The 21,285-nt window shown below is 34.3% G+C and overlaps 1 protein-coding gene across 1 annotated transcript in view; it reads left to right on the top strand.

The window, feature by feature from the left end:
* Positions 1-21,285, top strand: part of Sfmbt1 (Scm like with four mbt domains 1) — a 139,973-nt gene that overhangs the window by 38,259 nt on the left and 80,429 nt on the right. Inside the window, exon 2 of the mRNA XM_026388573.2 lies at positions 19,485-19,636. Coding sequence (XP_026244358.1) covers positions 19,609-19,636 — 28 coding nt within the window. The 5' untranslated portion in view covers positions 19,485-19,608. The remainder of the gene's footprint in view (positions 1-19,484; positions 19,637-21,285) is intronic.

Here is a 21,285-nt window from a genome sequence, read left to right as displayed (position 1 = left end):
AAACTGAATTTCAGGGGAGGGGCTAGGAGAGCAGGGAAACTCAGGACCAGTTTTAGGAAGAGCAGTTGAGTGAAGCCCTTTCAGCTATGTGAAGAGCTCTTATATGAGTGAAGGCACAGACTTGTTTTGAGTGGACAGCATCACTGGGAAGAAGCCATCCCTGTGGCTTTACACTTAGGGCCAGTATAAAGACAGATTTGGCCCCTAATGAAGTGGTTTCATCACTTCCCCAAAGGCCTCACCTCTTAATACTGTCATTTTAGATTAAGTTTCAACATGTTGTGTTTTGGGTGGGATATAACATTCAAACTACAGCAGGAGAGCTGTTGCTATTTGTAGAAATGTTGAAACTTGAGAATGTTGTATACTGCAAGATTGTTGAAGATCAGTGGTCTAGATATGGCCATTAAAGTTCTAACTGACTTTTAGATTCACCAGCCTTTTGAAAGAAAAAGAGATTAAGAAAAAGTATTCAGGCAGTTGACAATGTATATAAAAGTACAGTGCCATATGTAGTTGCTGAAGGTACTAAGCAAATGTTTGCAAATGACTAGTCATGTGAGCATAAAGGGGGGAAAACAAGTCTATAAAAGAATATTTCTATGTTAAACAATAAATCATTCGAAATGAAAAAAATTATCTTACTCTTTTTATACTTCACCCATCTCTACCAGTACTCCTCTAAAATGTCGGGGTTTATAATACTCCACAGTAGTAATGTTTACTTATGAAGTTTATTTACTTATTTTTGCAAAATGTGCCTAATGTCAAAATTTTTAATATCAGCTTCATAATACTTAGTTCTGATCATAGTATTTGTTAAAGTTGAAAAGCTTTTCCTTTCTCCCTTGGTCTCTCTCCTTTTCTTTTTCTAATCTGGTAAAAAGACATTTTCAGGGCTGGGGTTGTGGCTCGGCAGTAGAGCACTGGCCTAGCATGTGTGAGGCCCTGGGTTCGATCCTCAGCACCACATAAAAATAAATAAGTAAAAGTATTGTGTCCAACTACACTAAAAAATAAATATATTTTAAAAAATTTTTCATTAATGGACTCTTATCTAGACATCTGAATTTGGCGTTTTGTTAAAGATTAAGAGTAGTACTGTGGTATATGAATGGCTTATTGATTTTTTTTCTTTAAAGATAATTCTGAGAAGAATTTGAAGTAAGCTTGAGACTTTTTTGATAGTTAGGTTTGACATTAATCTTCAAGCATTGGATTTTCATTTCCAAGTTAGGAAGGAGTGATGGAAGATCCTGTCTGTCAACTGACTGTCATGAAATTCCAAACTTGATGTAGCTAAGCCTGTGATAATCTTCAAAATGTCATTTTGGAAGAATTTAATGTGAGTTTAAACAATTGAGTTGAGTTCTCTTTTATACCCTAATAGAAAATAATACTATATTTATCTCATATCCTATAGAGAATACTAAGGAAAAACATGTTAGTGATTTAGGATGTATGTCATATTTTACGTTTATGTTTTTCCTGAGCTGTGTTTTGGCCAACTAAACTCATTTACTTCAGAACAGTTTAAATACAACAAATTAGAATAACAATATTGGTCTTTCAATTTTCCTTTTTCCAATTCCTAAAAAACTACTTAGCTTTTGGAATATATAGGTCAGAATGTTTTTCATAGACAGGGCTGGAAAGTTTTTTCTCTGAAAAAAACATAAATAACCATTTATTTGCTTCAAGCCTACCTTTTGTGTTGTTAATTTGCAAATAATGAAGTTTTAAATTCTTATTAGCTTGTGTTAATAATTTTAAGTACCTTTGTTTTATAGTTTTGTCCAAGACTGAAAGAAGTTCTATATTTTGTAAAAAATGAGTTGTTTTTTTTCTTATAAAACATGAAAATTAGTAGTTTTAGTTTCATGGAAAACATGTTTCTTATAAAGCATGAATATATGATTATTAGTAACAGTATTATCAAGGATTGAAAATTAGTTAATTTTATAGTTATCTCTAGAAAGTGGAATTGGTAAATGCTTATTTTAAAAAAGCAGCAGCCTTTGTGATGTGCCATTTAAGTTGGCTAAAAGTAATAACTTAATGTTAAGTGTTAAAAAAAAGTGTTAAAAAATAGTCTTTAGGGAAATAATAGAAAAGTGGAGAAGGAAGAATCATTTTTTTGTTTAAAAGGTATAGAGAATTAACCAAAAATTCTTGTTTATTTAACATAAGCACTTATATAGTTTTCAGAGGATGTTTACATATATTTAGTTAATATAGGTGGGTATTGAAGTCTATAAAGGCATATAATAAGGTGCCGCTAAGTTCTAATACTGACCAAACAAAAGGGTGTCGAATATCCCACTGAGCTCCAGCAATCTCAGGTAAGTAGACTGTTGTTCTGCTGTTAGAATTTTGGTTTTACACCTTGTATTAGTTTAATTGGATTTCTAATATAGGTTCCCCCCCCCAATATGTCTATTTACCTTTTTGTGCTGAATTATTTTATAGATTTAACATGTTTTGCAGTGTGTCTCTTGTAGTAACTAGAGACTTACTCCTTTTCTGGAAGCACTTATTTTAAAAGCTAGTGAAGAGTTATTTTGTTTCTAAGTAATTCATTTTTTTTCCTAAATAATTTCTTCTTCTTCATTATTAAATGTTCAGCATTTGTAGGTCTCAGTATTTTACTGTAGATGGTCACCATCACTTTGTTTTTTTGGGGATGCCCTGGGGGATAGCAGTATTGCACTAGATTTGGGGTACCATCTTGAAGGGACTGTTTTTTATCTGATCATCCTGTATGAACGTCTGTAGTGATTTTTGTGGAGAGGACTCTCCATCTGCTTCTTTTATGGCCTTAAACTTTTAAAAAAATTGCATTGAAATAATTATATACACACGTATCTGTAGTTCAGGAATCTTTTTAAAGTGCCTTGTTTTATAATGTAATAAAACAAAAGCAGCAAAACCCTCAGAACATCCCTGGGAGTTTGCTGAGTGTTTGGATAAAAGACAACCTCCCCAGAGTCTCACACTTCAATCATTATGGCTTGCCTTGAGCTCTCTTCTTTGAGGCCTTTGGGATAAGGTAGAGCCACTTACTCCCTTGGGGCAAAGATTTTGTTTATGTACTTTCCTGCATATTCTAAGGTTTTTGATGGTGGTTATTTATCACTCAGATCTCTCTTTAACCTTTTGACTGTTCTCTAAACTCTGATTCCATTAAAGAATTGATAAGGAAGTACAGTGTAATTTTAAAAGCTTGTGTACTATAAAACTTTGTTAGGAGAGGTTAGGAGGATACTTGGCAGGGGGAAAAGGGTATCTCAAATTCTTATGGGTTGTGAATCATCTTTGAAGCAGTAGATAGATATTCATTTTAAGTAAGAATAGCTAATAGCTAATACTCCTTGAGGGCTTACTATACTACAAATTTTGCATGTATTACTTGATAAAATAATATACTAGGAGATGGGTACTTTTGTTAATATCTCCATTTATAAGGACACTAAGGCATAAATTGGTTACTTGTGTAAACCCCTTAGCAAGTGGACTGAGTACTTGGAATTCAGGCCCACCCGTGGTTCTGAGGCCCCATGCTTCCTTACCCATACTGTCCAGTTATTTTGAGATGATGTTGATCATCATACACTTGATTTTCATTCTTTTTTGTTTTTTCTAGTATTGGGATTGATCTCAGGGCACCTACCATTGAGACATATCCTCAGCCCTTTTTTATTTTTTGTTTTGAGACAGTGGGTCACCAAATTGCCCAGACTGGTCTCAAACTTGTGATCCTCCAGTTTCAGCCTCCTGAGTCACTGGAATTACAGGCACGTACTGCCTGCTGATTTTCTCTTATTTTGAGTGCAGTTAACCACTTAAATTTTGTTGTTGTTGTTGTTAAACTGTCAAGGCTAGTAGCCTCTAAAATGTATGAGTCTTAACTTCTGTAGCTGGGGAGACAAATTGCCTAGGGATATGAGGGTTTAGACATTTCTTATATTTTATTTTTAATATATTTTTTAGTATACCTTTATTTTATTTTTATGTGGTGCTGAGGATTGAACCCAGGGCCTTGTGTGTGCTAGGCAAGTGCTTAGTGCTGAGCCACAACCCCAGCCCTCTTAGTATTTTATTTTAATAGAATTTATTAGATTCCTGATGTTCAAATGGTGTTATATTTCACATACATTATCATTTTAGTCTTCAAACAACCCTTCACCATGTGTATGTATATTACCTGTTAAATCGATATGGAAACTGAGCTAGTAAATGATAGATTGCAATTTAAGCTGGGTCTCATTTTTTTAAAGTATTTTTTTTTTTTTTAGTTGTAGTTGGACACAATACCTTTATTTTATTTTATTTATTTATTTTTATGTGTTGCTGAGGATCGAAACCAGCGCCTCATACATGACAGGCGAGTGTCTATCACTGAGCCACAACCCCAGGCCTGGGTTTCATTTCTATGGCTAGTCAAGTTGTCGTCGTTTTTTTCTTTTTCTTCTTCTTTTTCCTTTTTTAACCAGTTGCCATTCCCTGTCATGTGAATTTTGTTCACTTTTTGGAGAAACATTTTGCCCAAATTAAAAAAACAAAAGCGCAAAGTGGAAGGAAGACCTTGTCTAGGTACCCCTGCTGATTTTTGCTGAGAGATCCTTTTAAAGATATTTACTGTGCAAAATTGTGAGTAAAACAAATCTGGTTATAATTAGTATTTAGCTTCAGTTGATTTTTTTCATCTTCCTCAAGAGACTAATATGCTTTTAATTAATATAATTGGTTTTTGTGTTACTTCTAGTTGTTTCTCAATATTTCATGTGCCAGATAATTTGTAGGCATAATATATCTAAGGAAACATGAAATTTAGCAGGTTAAGTAAGGACTGTGAGAGGAAGCTTTGTTTGGTCCAGTCTGATGTTCTTTTTTCCTGGCCTATGTCTGCACTTGATCTCTCCTTTAATTGACCTGTCTTTCTAATTTCTCTTTAATTATAGTTATCAAGGAGTTCTTAAACCTTCACTCTCATTTTCTTCCCTCCCAGGGGTCTTCCTTTTTTGGGGGCTGTGTATACTGAGATGAGCACATATGTAGCTATTTGTGAAGTAAAGAAAATTAGGTAACTTCCTAGGCCTAATTAGAACTTTTGGGTCTTTTTAGTTTGTGGTCTGTTTTTCTTTCCTTCCTCCCTCCCTCCCTCCCTATTTATTTTTGTGGTCTGTTTCTTAAACTTGAGCTAATTAAGAATGTTAAAAACACATGGAGGGGCTGGGGTTGTGGCTCAGTGGTAGAGTGCTTGCCTACTAGCACATGTGAGGCACCGGGTTCATTCCCAGCACCACGTTGAAAGAATAAATAAACAAAATAAAGATATTGTGTACATCTACAACTAAAAATATTTTTTTTTAAAAATGGAGGACTTCATTTTGATTTCTGTTTTGTTCTATCTGTAGCTTAGCTCTTTCAGTTAAATTATAATAGTGATCCTGACTGGTCTTTATGATCTCTTAGGTATTAAACTGCCCCACTGCCAGACTTCCTTGTTGATTAATGTGAATTTGATCAACTTTCAGAGAGTTTTAGGTCAGATGTTAAATTAAATCAAGTTATATGATTTGTTTCTTGTTTATGCATGGTAATGGAAAAAGCATAGGGGAAGAGGGAGATCACTTGCTGGTCTGGTGTAGGGATACCTTATAGTTCTCTTTGTAGTCTCTCTGAGATTTGAGAAAGCCTGGAGGTCAAAAAGACTAGAGGAGCTCAGGCTCTAGAATCAAATCAGACCCCTGTTGCTTCTTTATTGACAGGTTATTTAACTTCTCTGAGGCTCAATTTCTTTACCTGTAAAATGGGGTTATTATATCTGGTTTTAATAAAATAGTATTATACAAGATATCATTAAAAATAATTAAACATTAAGTTTACCATGTGTTGGGCATTGTTTTGTGTGACCAATTGTTTACTATTTAATACATACAGGGATATTAAAAAGTAGGTACTCAAATACTACTTCTTTCCTTTTTTTTGATAAATGGTTAATAAGAATTTGTTGGGTTGGAGTAATGGTTTTTGATTTGTGACTTGAAAAGAGGACTGAGAAAAAAAAATCCATGAAATTGCTAAATAGTTTCAAGGCTTTTCATGACTGAACATAGTCTCTTGCTATAATTTACCCTACCCCCCACCCCCTTGGGAGTCTCGCCATGTTGCCCAGGCTATCCTTGAATTCACAATCCTCCTGCTTCAACCTCCCAAGTAGTTGGGATTATAAGCATGTGCCACTGTACCCAGTTTTTGTAATCCTTCTATTATACTACTGAAATTTATGTATTTTGACAATGCTTATGTTGGTAAATTCAACTTATTAATATTATTTATTTAATCAGAAGGAAGACGTACCGACCTTTAACATGTTTATGTTACTGGCTCCCACAAATACAGTTTTCAATCTGTGAAAAATGTGATCATATTTGAACTATATAAGATTTACCATTTTCCCAGCTTATAAAATAATATAAAGATAAATAAATGATTTTTAAATGTTTCTGATCTGTTACTTTTTTATGCAGCATGAGAACATTTCAAAATCATAATTTAGTAATCTTGGTAAGAGGCATAGACTGCTCAGTGTCCTGGTACTAATTAGTCATTTCTGAGCAAACAAGGCCATGAAGTAGTCATATGATCATAGCAGGTCATATGGTCATAGCAGATAATGGACTAGATATTTAAGTATGATGGGCAGTAGATTTCCAGTCTCATCATAGTGTGAATCAATTTTTAAAAATATTTATGCCTGTGATTCCCCCCATATTTATTATTGGTGCATTATAATTATATATGATGGTGGGATTAATTGTTACATATTCATACATGCATGCAACGTAACAATGTAATTTGGTCAGTATCATTCTCTATTATTTATCCTTTCCCTCCCCTCCTCCTTCCTCCTGACCCCTTTTCTTTATTGATCTTCCTTGAATTTTCATGAACACTCCTTCCCCTGCCTTTTTTTTTTTCTCTTTTTCCTCACTACCTTCCACATATGAAAGAAAACATGATCTTTGGCTTTCTGAGTTTGGCTTATTTCCCTTAATATAATGTTCTCAAGTTGCATCCATTTTCCTGATAATGATGATTTCATTTTTCTTTATGGCTGAATAAAACTCCGTTGTGTATATATACACCACATTTTCTTTGCCTAGTCTCCATTGATGAATAGATACCTAGGCAAGTTCCGTACGTAGTTTGGATGTTGTGAATTGTGCTGTTGTAAACCTAGATATGCATGCATTGCTATAGTACACTGACTTTACTTCTTTAGGATAGATTCTGAGGAATGGTATAGCTGGATCATATGGTGGTTGTCTTCTTAGTCTTTTGAGGAACCTCCCTACTGATTTCCATAGTGGTTGTACTAATTTACAACTCCACCAATACTTTTAGTACCTTTTTCTTCTCATTCTGTCTGGCATTTATTATTGTCTATATTCTTGATGACTGCCGTTTTGACTGGTGTGAGATGAAATCTCAATGTACTTTTGAATTGCATTTTCCTAATTGCTAATAGTGTTGAACATTGTTTTCATATATTTGTTGACCATTTTTTCTTTATTTTTATTCTTTTTTATTCTTATTTATTTATTTATTATTTTGGTGGATGGATGCAATATATTTTATTTATTATTTTATGTGGTACTAAGAATCAAACCCAGTTCCTCATATGTTCTGGGCAAGTGCTCTACCACTGGGTTACAAACCTAGCCCCTGTATTTCTTCTTTTGAGAAGTATCTGTTTAGTTCATTTGCCCATTTATTAATTGGGCTATTTGGTGTTTTTTGAGTTCTTTATATATTCTGAATACTAATGCTCCATCAGAAAATCTATATATTTCTTTTGACAGTATAGCTATTTTTTAACAATATTAATTCTGTCTATCCATGGTAGTAGCAAAGATTTTCTCCCATTCTGTAAGTTCTTTCATCACATTCTTCTTATTTTATTTTTTTGGTACTGAGGATTGAACTCATGGGCACTCTATCACTGAGCCATATCCACAGCCTTATTTTTGTATTTTTTTTTTAAAGTTGTAGATGGGCACAATACCTTTACTTTTCTTTTTAAGAGAGAGAGAGAAGAGAGAGAGAATTTCAATATTTATTTTTAAGTTTTTGGAGGACACAACATCTTGTTTGTATGTGGTGCTGAGGATTGAACCCGGGCCGCACACATGCCTGGCAAGCGCGCTACCGCTTGAGCCACATCCCCAGCCCAAATACCTTTACTTTATTTATTTATATGGTGCTGAGGATTGAACCCAGTGCCTCACACGTGTGAGACAAGTGCTTTACCACTGAACCACAACTCCAGCCCCCTATTTTGTGTTATTAGGAGATAGGATCTCACTGAGTTGCTTAGCACCTCACTTTTGCTGAGGCTGGCTTTGAACTCTCTGTCCTCCTGTCTCAGCCTACCCAGTTGCTGGGATTACAGGCATGTGCCACTACACCCAGATACATTCTTAATTATTTCCTTCTCTGTGCAGAAACTTCTTAATTCTATGCCATCCTTTTTATTAACTCTAGGTATTGTTTTCTGAGCTTTAAAGGACCCATTGAGAAGTTAGTTGCCTGTGCCTGTCAGTATGTTGGAATGCTGACCCTACATTTTCTTCTAGGAGTTGCATAGTTTTCTGGTCTAATTCCTAGGTCTTTGATCCATTTTGAGTTGACTTTTGTGCGGGGTGACAAGCATCTTATCTCATTCTTCTATATATGGATAACCAGTTTTCCCAGCACCATTTGTTTAAAAAAAAAAAAAAAAAGCCTGTTTTTCTCTGATGTTTTTGGTACCTTTATCAAGGATCAAATGACTGTAAATGTGTGGGTTTGTTTCTGTACATTGGTCTGTCTGTCTGTTTTTATACCAGTGCCATGCAGTTTTTGTTACTATAATTTGAAGTCAGGTAATGTGATGCCTCCTCCTTCATTGCTTTTTTGGCTTTGAATTATTTGGGCTATTATGGGTCGTTTATTATTCCAAATGAATTTTAATGCATTTTCTTAGTTCAATGAAGACTGTCACTGGTATTTTGATGGGGATTACATTGAATCTGTATATTGTTTTTGGTAGTATGGCCATTTTTAACAATTTTAATTCTGCCTGTCCATGAACATGGGCAGTCTTTATCTTATATCTTCTTCCATTTCTTTTCTTCAGTGTTGTATAGTTTTCATTATAGAGGTGTTTTGCCTCCTTGGTTAGATTTATTCCTAGGTATTTTATTTTTGAGGCTATTGTGAATGGGATTGTTTTCCTGATTTCTTTCTCAAGCAGATTCATTATTGGTGTATAGGAAAGCTATTGATTTTTTTTTTTTTTTTTTTTTTTGTATCTTGACTTTGTAAACTGTTACTTTGCTGAATTTGTTTATTGGCTCAGTAGTTTTCTGTTGGAGCTTGGATCTTCTAAGTTTAGGGTCATATTACCTGCAAATTTTAATAATTTAACTTTTTCCTATCCCATTTTTATCCCTTTTTTATAAGAGAGAGTGAGAGAGGAGAGAGAGAGAGAGAGAGAGAGAGAGAGAGAGAGAGAGAGAGAGAGAGAAAGAGAGAGAAAATTTTTAATATTTATTTTTTAGTTCTCGGCGGACACAACATCTTTGTTGGTATATGGTGCTGAGGATCGAACCCTGGCTGCACGCATGCCAGGCGAGCGCGCTACCGCTTGAGCCACATCCCCAGCCCCCATTTTTATCCCTTTTGTTTCCTTGTCTAATTGCTCTGATTAGAATTTCTAATACTATATTGAATAGGAGTGGTGAGAGTAGACATTCTTGTTTTGTTCCAAATTATAAAGGAAATGCTTTTAGTTTTCCCCCATTCACTATGATATTGGCTTTAGGTTTAACATATTAGCCTTTATGATGTTGAGGTAAGTTCCTTTTGTCCATAGTTTCCTCAGTGTTCTTATCATGAATGAGTGCTGAATTTTTGCCTAGGGGTTTCTCTGCATATGCCTGAGATTTTTAAATGACATGTATTAAAGCTTAGAAAAATTATTATTGCAGTGTCTTTACTAGAAAATTTGTGGGTGGTGAAATTGAGATAAAAAAAAAAAGGCAACAAGACACAGTGTCACATGTTTATAATCCTAGTTACTTGAGTGGCTGAGGCAGAGGATCTCAAGTTGGAGGCCAACCTGGGCAACTTAATGAGACCCTGTCTTTAAAAAAAATACTGGGTAGGGGCTGGGGATGTGGCTCAAGTGGTAACGCGCTTGCCTGGCATGTGCAGGGCACCGGGTTCGATCCTAAGCACCACATAAAATAAAATAAAGATGTTGTGTCCGCTGAAAACTAAAAAATAAATATTAAAAATTTCTCTCTCTCTCTCCCTTCTCTCTCTTTAAAGAAAAAATACTGGGAATGTGACTCACTGATAGAGGACTTGTTGAACATGTTCAATTCCCTGGGCTCAACACCCAGTACTGCAAAGGAAAAGGGGGTATGCAGGGGACGGCAGCATAAATTACTGAATTGATGTGGGAAAATGTCTTTATGGCTGACCAGAGCACCTAAAAGAAGGTGAAATTTAAGGTGGAATTGAAGCTGACAGGAAGATTCCCAAAGTGAAAAAGAAAAAAGAGGGGAGGGGAGGACCTTATTTTAAATATTATTCTAGATATCTTAGTTTTTATTATACTCAGATGAAGCATAGCATATGAAAGTAACTTAGAAACTGGCAACACTACACACATAGGGGTATAATAATTATACTTTTGTTGATTGAAAAACATTTTCCTGGGGCTGGAATTGTGGTTCAGCGGTTGAACGCTTGCCTAACGCGTGCGAGTCCCTGGATTCGATCCTCAACACCACATAAAAATAAATAAATAAAATAAAGATATTGTGTCCAACTACAACTAAAAAATATTTTAAAAAATAAAACTTTTAGTAGTGAGAAGAGTAATCAGAATGTCCAAGTTTTTGAAACAACTTTTTTCTTTTTAAATAACAATTCTATCCTTCTAGTTGCTCAGGCCCAAAATTGGGGGGAGAGGGGATTCAACTCAGACTCTGCTCTTTCTCTCACACACAGCATTTGTCTTGTTCCTAGGCACCAGCACCTCCCACCTGGATTATTCCAGTATCTTTTTAATTGGTCTTCCTGTTCATATTCAATTAGAGTCTGTTTTCAGCATAGCTGCAAAATGATACTTTTATTTTTATTAATTTTTTTTTTTGCTAATAGGAATTGAATCCAGGGGTGTTTATCACTGAGTTACATCTCCAGTCCTTTTTATTTTTTTTATTTTTAAAATTTTGAGACAGGTGTCACTAAGTTCCTGAGTCTCACTAAGTTGCTGAGGCTGGCCTTGGAAGTTGCCATCCTCCTGCCTCAGCTTCTTGAGTTGCTGGGCAGAGTGATCCTTTTAAAAGGTCAAATTACATCCCTCCTTCGTTCAAAATCCTCTATTGGTTTCCCAAAGGCCAAAATTTGCACAGCAGCCTTCAAGTTCATATATAATTTGGCTCCCTGGTACTTTCCTGAGTTCATCCCCTAATGTTTCTGACTTGATAATTGTTTTCCAACCACGGTGGCCTCATAACATGACATACAAGTTCCTACTTTAGGGTCTTAGCATTTTGAGTCTGAATGTTCTTTTTCAGGTATCACTTTATCACTAAGACCTCTATCATTCTATTGAAAGTTCTATTTCCTGCCCTTCCTTGTTGAATTTTCCCCCTAAAATTTATTTTTTTCAGCATATTATGCATATTATGTATTTGGTCTACCCATACCAGATTATCATATTCAGGAGTGCAAATTTTTCGTATTTGTCTACCCAGAATAGGGTATGGCAGGTAGTATGTGCTAAGTAAATATTTATTGACTAATTGAGGAAGATTTCCATGACAGATCATAGTATTAGTACCTTTGCTTTGAAGACCTTTCTTTAAATAACTGATTTTGGCTCTTAATAAAAGTTCTGGAGAATGACAGCACTAATTCTAAACACACTGTTTACTAATGGTGGAACTTACCATGTTATAGTTTCTAACCTCCCTTGAAGTTAGATGTGATCATGTGATTGCATTTTAACTAGTGGAATGAGGATAGATGGATGGATCTGTCACTTTCAGGCCTGGCCCTGCAGAACCTCCCGTAAGTGATCCCTCTCCACCTTTCTGCTTGAGAAGACTATGTCTAAGATGGCAGTTATGTGAAGGAAGGCTCTTGACTTCAGGAATTGCTACATGGAGTTGCGAGTGATCAAGAACATTGGTTTTATTTGAGTGAGAAATAAGTAAATAATCTTTTGGATTAAACAGCTGAAATTTGTAATTTTTCTGTTAAAGCATTAACAATACTTTAAATAACACCAACTGATAACTGCTAAATTATTTTCTTCCTTATTCTCTTGTACATCCTAATGGTAAACCAGATTTTTTTTCTCATTTGTCATTGGCTTCTGTGTAAGTACTCATTTTTAGTCTTATTGAGATATATTTTATGTTACCATAAAATTCACTTACTTAGAATGTAAAAAGCTCAGTGATTTTTCCTTTAATACAGAGTGATATCAGCTAGCACCACCAACTATTAGAGTGGTATAACCATCACCACTAAAATCTATAATTTTTTAGTATTTCACCCACTCTCCCCCACTAAAAAACAAAGCAAACAAACAAAAAGGAAATATTGAATGTAATACACATTATTTCTTTTTATGGCTGAAAGGCATTTTGTTGTATTATATAGACCACATTAGTTGGTTGATGGACATTTGAGTTGTTTCTATCTTTTGGGTATTGTTAATATTGCTGCTGCTATGAACATTCAGGAGCAAGCTTTTGTTTGGATGTATGTTCTCATTGTCTTGAGTACATGCTGAGGAGTGAAATTAATGGGTTGTATGCTAACTCTGTATTTAATGTTTTGAGGAATTGTCAGACTTTTCCAAAGTGGTTGCAACATTTTACATTTCTGTTAACAGTGCCCTTATGTTTTATCATTACCAGAGGATTACAATTACTGGGTAAATATAGTTCCTTAAGGGTTGAAGGTGGGGGGCATTCACAACAGGGAATGGGGGTGTGGCACACAGTGTGAATTGACTTCTCTCTTGCCTCCTCTTCTATGCATTCCTGTTGCTTACCTGGCACTGTCTACACTGTCCTGTTTGCTATTCTTAGAACACAGAACCTCACTCTTTTGGATCTTTGTGCTGACTTTTCCCTCTGCCTGGCATGTTCTGACCTTCCATATCTATTAAGTCTTTGTCTATGTTACCTTTTCAGTGAAACTTTCTCCCTCATTCGGTATAACTCTAAACCTATTACTGTCACTCCAACCCAGTTAAATCATTTACACATTTTTAAAAAGTACTGTACTTCCTTCCTTCATGAGGACAGAGATTTTGGTCTATTTTCGATGTGCCTCTAATATTGTGATCTTTTACAATTTTTTAATTTTTAATTTTTTTGTGGTACCAGGGCTCATACATACATACAAACATAGTAGGTTTCCAGTAAATGAAAAAATGGATAAACAACTTTCCATATTAATAAATGCATCTTGTTTTTCTTAAGATAAAAATTTAATGGGCTGGGGTTGTGGCTCAGCAGTGGAGCACTCGCCAAGCATGTATGAGGCTCTAGGTTCGATCCTCAGCACCACATAAAAATAAAGTAAAGGTACTGCGTCCAACTACAACTAAAAAATAAATATTAAAAAACAAAGATTTAAATCATAGAAGTAAACATTTTGAGTATATTCTCATCATAAAAAGCTTATCAATTCAGAAAAAACAAAAATTTCCTTGTATTTTGCCCCTGCATCTCATTTACTAGAGATAGTCACCATTAGTGATTTGGATGTACTCGTTCAAACCATTTAAAGATATCTGCACAAAGAATTAAAAAAATAATATAAAGATACTTGCACATACATATGTACCTATAGGAATATATGTAGTTTTGATTTGTATTTTTCACAGATATGTCTATATTTTTCATCACTCTCTATACCCAGAACATTTTTGTCACCTCAACACAAACTTTATATTCATTAAAGTGTTTCATTCTTTTGAATTCTCATCTTGTGAAAATGATGCAATTTTGATTGACATTGAAGTTTCCCTTTTTTCCCCCCGGGTACAGACATTGTTTGTTCAAGCCAACATTTTGGCTCTTGCTACTTTGAACACACATGGAAGTGTTTTTCTGTATTTGGCCCTGGAAATGAAGACAATTTATATTTTTCTTTGAAATTGTTAGCTATTTATTTCCTTGTTTTCTTTTTTTTTTTTTAAAGAGAGAGTGAGAGAGGAGAGAGAGAGAGAGAGAGAGAGAGAGAGAGAGAGAGAGAGAGAGAGAATTTTAAATATTTATTTATTTTTTTTTAGTTCTTGGCGGACACAACATCTTTGTTGGTATGTGGTGCTGAGGATCGAACCCGGGCCGCTCGCATGCCAGGCGAGCGCGCTACCACTTGAGCCACATCCCCAGCCCCTATTTCCTTGTTTTCTTTAGGTATTTTTCTGAAATAGATATTTCAGAATAAAATAGATATTTTATTCCAATATCTATTTTTCTGAAATAGATATTGGAATAAAATTGAAATACATTTTTTAATAGAGTAAAATTTGTCTTTTAAAGGGCTTTATTTATTTACCTTCTTCATCTAGTATTGACAGAATCCATTTCTCTACATCTTCACCTATATTAGATGTTATTAATCTTCTATTTTTGACAATCTGGGTAAGAACTCATTTTAGCTGTTGAGGTTGAATATACTTTCATATAATTATTGATCATTTGTATTTCTTCTGTTAAAATTCTTGTTCTTAGATCCATCTTTTAATTTTTTTTTAATTTTTAATTTTTTGTGGTACTAGGAATCATACCCAGGGCACAATACCATTGAACTATGTCTCAGCCCATTTTAATTTTTAAAAATTTTGAGAAAGTGTCTTGCTAAGTTGCTGAGGCTGCCCTCAAAATTGCGATTCTGCTGCTTCAGTCTTCTGAATAGCTGGCATTACAGGTATGTGCCCCTGCACCTGACTGTACATGACCTTTAAAGAAAATTCTTCCCTATATTAGATTAAATAAGTCTCTTATTTACTTTATAGGTGCTGTTTTTTTATTATGGCTATTCATATTTTGTTATATATTCTAGAAATGGTTTCTTCTGTTCTATAGTTTGTCCTTTAAATCAAGGTTCTTTTTACCAAATGGGAGTTTTAAGTGTTTCTTTATTTACATGTATCCATTTTGTGGCCTCCTTGCTTAAGGAATTCTGTGCTGTTCTGAAATTCTAACCATATTCACTTATGTTTTCTTTTAATTTGGTTTAAATCGTATTTTTCATGTTCTCCTCTTTTAATTCACCTATAGTTTGTTTATATTGTAGTGTAAAGCAAAGATCTAATTATTTTCCTCCTCCAAATCCAATTCATTAACACTATTTGTGTCTTTTCACAAGTGATGTAGTATGCCATTTTTATCATGTACTGTACTCTTTATAAAATTGGATATATTTTTCATATTCATTCTACTTTATTGATGATGTATTTATTTTTTCTTATGCTAATAATTCTATTTTAATATTTTGATAGAAGAAATTTGCCTCATTATAAAAGACGTACACTTTCTCTTTTAAAATTAGCTTATCAAGCAGTATAAAATACTTTATTGGAAGGAAAAATATTTCTCTAACATAGTTTTTAATGGCCTTACAAGGGACATTGTTATCTTGTGCTATATTTTATTTGTTTGTCATTATTGGTTCAAAATAATCTTTTCAAACTATTGGCTCCATAATTTTGTTCCTTCCTTCCTTCCTTCCTTCCTTCCTTCTTCTTTCCTTCTTTTTCAATTTAGGTTAATCTTGAGTACAAGTACAAGGTTTTGTTTAGAACTTGCTGTGATTTGCTGAGTGCAGTTGTACATGCCTGTAGTCCCAGATACCTGGTGAGGCTGAGGCAGGAGAATGGCTTGAGCCCAGGTGTTCAGAGGCAGCCTGGATAACATAGTTTCTGAAATTAAATATTTATTGAGTTTATGAATACAGATTTATATATATTAGCAATCTATACTGAGTTTTGTCCTCCTAAGCCTTTTAAAAGTTATTTATGTAAGACATGTTAAATTACTTGGCTGAAGATCTTTCCTAAAGACATCTTTTTTGTTTGATTGTACAAGATCAGGCACGTTCAGCATGGTATGGTGGTACATCGGCTTCGACAACATAGAAAACTCCAGACTCCTAAAGGAAAAACTTTTAGTGGTTTAATAGATTTATTAGTACCAATTTGTTTAACTGAGATGTGCCCTGTGTTGAGTTTATGGAATCATGAAAAAGTTAAGTTAGGGTCAGATTTAATTTAGATGGTAGGGGTGGCTAAGATGTTTTAAAACTTTTGACTTTATCAGATTTTATTTTTTAATATCTTTAGTCAGACATGTAGCATTGTGTTAAAAACAATAAAAGCAACAAATAACTGAAACAGAAGATGTTTGCCCCAAACAATCAAGTAACTTTGATATTTGACAAATGGAAACACGATTTTAAATTTAGATAGTCTGTAAAAATATAACTGTGCAAGGTCAAGAAGTAATGATAGACTATTGTTAAGCGTAAAATGGTCAAATCTTACTATTAAGAAACCTTACTATTAGGAAACAAAATATATTGACTCTATTACCAATCTTTACTGTCAAGGTCAGAATTAATATGGCAAATTTGCTGAAAATGGAGCATCTGCTTTGCTGAATTATTGTATTTACTAAATTGGTAGCATTCTTGAAATCATTGCTGAACTCACATCTGTTGAGTTGAGGAGTAAGTATGCAGATTCAAATATTTCAATGGATTTTCCTGTTAATTGCCTGGTAAATATTTATTGAGTTTATGAATACAAATTTATACATATTAGCAATCTATACTGAGTTCTGTCCTCCTAAGCCTTTTAAAAGTTATTTATGTAAGACATGTTAAATTACATGGCTGAAGATCTTTCCCAAAGACATCTTTTTTTGTTTGATTGTATTTGCATACCTGGGGTCTTGGTATGTTGACCAGGCTGCCCATGAACTCCTGGGTTCAAGTGATTCTCCTGCCTCAGCCTCCCCAGTGGCTGGGACTATAGGTGTGTGCTCACAGTGCATGGCTCTCTTGCATTATTGTAATTTCCCAAAAAATACTCTTTAAAAATTTTTTTTTAGTTGTAGATGGACAGAATAACTTTATTTATTTATTTTTATATGTTGGTGAGGATCAAACCCAATGCCCACACATGCTAGGCAAGCGCTGTACCACTAAGCTACAACCCCAGCCCCCTTCGTAATACTCTTACTCAGTGTTTTATCTTAGCTTTGGAAACAAAGTGCGTTAACATGAAGTGTAGTTACTATCACTAGGCTTATCGAATATGGACCACAACTATTAATAATAGGCGGTGGGGGAAAGCATGGTTTAAGTGTTCAAATGACTTTTATATATTTTGAAAGATTTACTAAGGTAGTTATTCTGTGTGTTTTATTTCTTTATACTTATTTTTGCAGTACTAAGGATTAAATCCAGGGTCTTGTGTAGATTAGGCAAGCACTCCATCCCTAAGCTATAAAAAAAGAAAGAAAATAGGAAAATAGGAATTATGTTTCTCTTGATGACTTTACCTCATCCCCAGAAATAATTGTTTGTGATGAGCTAGTGTTGATAAATATGTAGGGAGTGAATTAATTAGTAGATGGAATGGTACGTTTGACTGAGATTTGGGTGAAAAAGTAAACTAAGGGAAGGGAGCACATTTAGAGGATTTGTATATCACTCTTGAGTTTCGTTCAGTTGTTCCTATGAGAAAATGTGGATGTCAGTGCTTTTATTGTATATAATTTTGTTCATAACTGGTAGTTGTCTCAAATGGGACATCCATACTTATAAAGTTTATTAAAACTTTTTCTATGAAATAAAATTTTAGAATCTGAAAAAGACCTTACCTCATTCTACAGACAAAATCAATGACATAGTATGATAACATGTAAGATTGCATAGCTGGTAGAACTACTATTTCCCATCTGAAGCTGTTGTATTTCAGGTACCTATTATTCTTGAAGGGCAACATTAAAATCTAAGATAACTTTTTCTTAGTGATTAAAGTTGCTGTGAGAATCAATTACCAAGGGCTTTCATATACACTCAAAACCCTTTGAGAGATATAAAGTTGCTTGATCTTGCAGAATATCACCCTCAACACTGTGCTGTTAAGTACCTATCCCACTTATATAGTTTTTTGTATTATTGCCTGGGCAGTTAGTTCATATCATGCCCTCCTGTAGCAAATCCTTTTTTCACTTATTCTTTCTCATCTGTTAGAGGTGTATATAGATAATGTCTTAGATTGTTTTACAAGCAAGAATAAATAGATTCATCCATTCTGCAACATGGGCAAACCTCAGAAACATGCTAAGTGAAATAAATATCAGTATCAATGTAATATATTCTATCTATGTGAGATGTCCAAGAAAGGCAAAACCTCTAGAGACAGGAGGTGGATTAGTGGTTGGTTGAGCCTAGGGATGGGATGGGGAGGAACAAACTGCAAGTGAATATGAAGCTTCTTTTCAGGGATACAGAAATATTCTAAAATTGGATTATGGTGATATTTGCCCACCCTGTAAATTTACTAAATGTTATTAGATTATACATTTAAAATAAAATTTGGGTATATGAATTATACTCCAGTAAAGTTGTTTAAAAAATTTGGTTTAGAACTTATTTTGGAGGGATTCTCTTTTATAATTGTAGATTAATATAATTGATAAATTTAGTTATGCATAGTACCCTAGAGAAGTAAAATGGAAAACTAGATAAAGTAATATATGATAGCCTGAATTTTATTCATTAGGTAAGCCAGAGTTTGAAAGCCCCCCTCCCCAACCCCATGAAACCATTAGGAATTTTTGTGTTTTTTTTTTAATACTTTTTTTTAGTTATAGATGGACACAATATCTTTATTTATTTATTTTTATATGGTGCCAAGGATCGAGCCCAGTACCTCAGACATGCTAGACAAGTACTGTACCACTGAACCACAACCCAGCCTTAGGAATTGTTTTTGTGAAAAGGAAAAATTAAAGTTTTTGTGGATAGGAATTATGGCACAAAGAGTGGTAACACTTTTAAGGATAGGATTCATATACATGTTAATTTGTTGTGATCTATAGATATTTTATCAAGGTCTTGGTTTCTCTTCTCATCCTTTCCCTCTTCTTCTGCCCCCTGACCCTTCTCCCTCTCCCTCCTTCCCTTCCTACCTCTCTCTCCACATATACTCTTATACAGAATTGTCAAAATTAGAGAAGGTGTCAGATCTTTCCTCTAATCCTATCTTTTCTGCCAGTGTGTTTTTGTTTTATCTTACCTTTCATCCTAGTCAAGTGTCATGTCTTTTGAACAAGTAAACACTTTGGCTTCAGGCTGTTGATGAATTCTCTTTGATTTTTCAGCACTTTCATTTGGACCCTTGGATGCTCATTGGACAGACACTTGAAACCTGCAAGTCATCTTCCAATCATAGCAGAATCATTAGGCCTTTCCTTTGGGGAGGAGATAAACCCATGTGTTGTGGAGATGAACGGGGAACAGCAGCTTGATGCAGGTACTGGTTTTGCTGAGCAGATGTTATCCTTCATAGTGCACAATTGCATTACTCACCTGTGTTACATTGTCTGACTTGTCTTTGTACCACTAAACTGGAAGCTCTTTGAAGTTCGTAGTTATTTTTCATTGCCGTGTGCTGCACCAGGCAAAGAATCTGGCACTAAAGACTACTAATAGTGTTTGCTGAAAAAGTAAGTCATTTTTATGAAGACACTTTTTAAAAATAGTATTTTAATTTTGATGGTTACTTTCTAATTATTTCAAAATAATTATGGGTCATAGGAAGTTGCAAAGATAGTGTTGACAGGTCTCATGTTCCCTTCACCCAGTTTCTCCCATGAGTTCCTCAAAAAATTGTAATATATAAAATCCAGGACATTGATACTGATTTAAAGTGTATGTAGTTCTGTATCATTTTATCACACATGTGGACTCCTGTAACATCATCTCAGTCAAGATATAGAACTATTTTATCACTCCCATTACCTATTCCTCTTTCTCTGTACCCTCTTTAACCCTAAGCTGCTATTCATCTGCTCTTCATCTCTGTAAGTTTGTCATTTAAAGAATGTTACATAACAGAAGACATTTTGAGTTTTTTTTTTCCTCTCAAAATAATAGCCTTTGAGATCCCTTGAAGTTTTTGCATATGTTAACAGTTTGTTAGTTTTTATTGCTGAATAGTATTCCATGGATGTATTATAGTGTGATTAAACCTTCTTCTGTTGTACATTTTGCTTTTTTCCAGCTTTTGGCTATTACAAATAAGTTGCTATGAATAATTGTATACATAATTTTGGGAAGATAAATGCCAAAGAGCACAATTTTTCTATCATAGGTTTAGTAAAGAAACTGTCAGGCTACTTTCTAGAGATGACATTCACCAGTAATGTGAGAGACATACATTCTGTCTGCATGCTTACCATTATTTGGTATTGTTACTTTTTATTTAAGCCCTCTGGATAGTTGTGAGCTTATCATGATCTTCATGTGTATTTCTCTAATGCCCAGTGATGTTGAACATCTTTACATGTGCTTATTTGGCTTTCTTAATTCTCTTTGATGAAGTATCTCTTCATATCTTGGGCTCATTATTCATTAGTTTGTTTTTCACTAATAAAACTTTTTTATTGTTGAAGTTTTATTTTGATTTTTTAAAAAAAATTTACTGAAGCATAATTTTCTGAGATATAATTTTCAGACATAAAATTCATACTTGTAGAATGCATAATTCAGTGGTTTTATTTGTTTTATAATGCTGGGTATTGAACTCAGAGCTTCATACATGCTAGGCAAGTGCTCTACCACTGAGCTACACCCCCAGTGCAATTCAGTGACTTTTAGTATATTAACAAAGTTATACAGTAATCACTGCTAATTCTAGATCATTTTTGTGTCCACCAAAATACTCCTGTTCAGCCTCTGAAAATCAGTTAGTCTACTCTCTGTCTCTATGAATTTACCTATTCCTGCTTTCTTTTGACTGATGTTTGCACCGTATCTTTTTTATTCTTTTATTTTCAACCTCCTAGTATTATTATATTTGAAATAAGTTTGGTTTTTATTGTGGGGTTTGGGGGGGGGGAATTTACCAGGGAATGAACTCAGGGTCACTTGGCCACTGAGCCACATCCCCAGCCCTATTTT

The sequence above is a fragment of the Urocitellus parryii genome, chromosome 3 (genome assembly GCF_045843805.1).
Source record: "Urocitellus parryii isolate mUroPar1 chromosome 3, mUroPar1.hap1, whole genome shotgun sequence".
Classification (NCBI taxonomy): Eukaryota; Metazoa; Chordata; class Mammalia; order Rodentia; family Sciuridae; genus Urocitellus; species Urocitellus parryii.
This window is presented reverse-complemented; position numbering and strand designations above follow the sequence as displayed.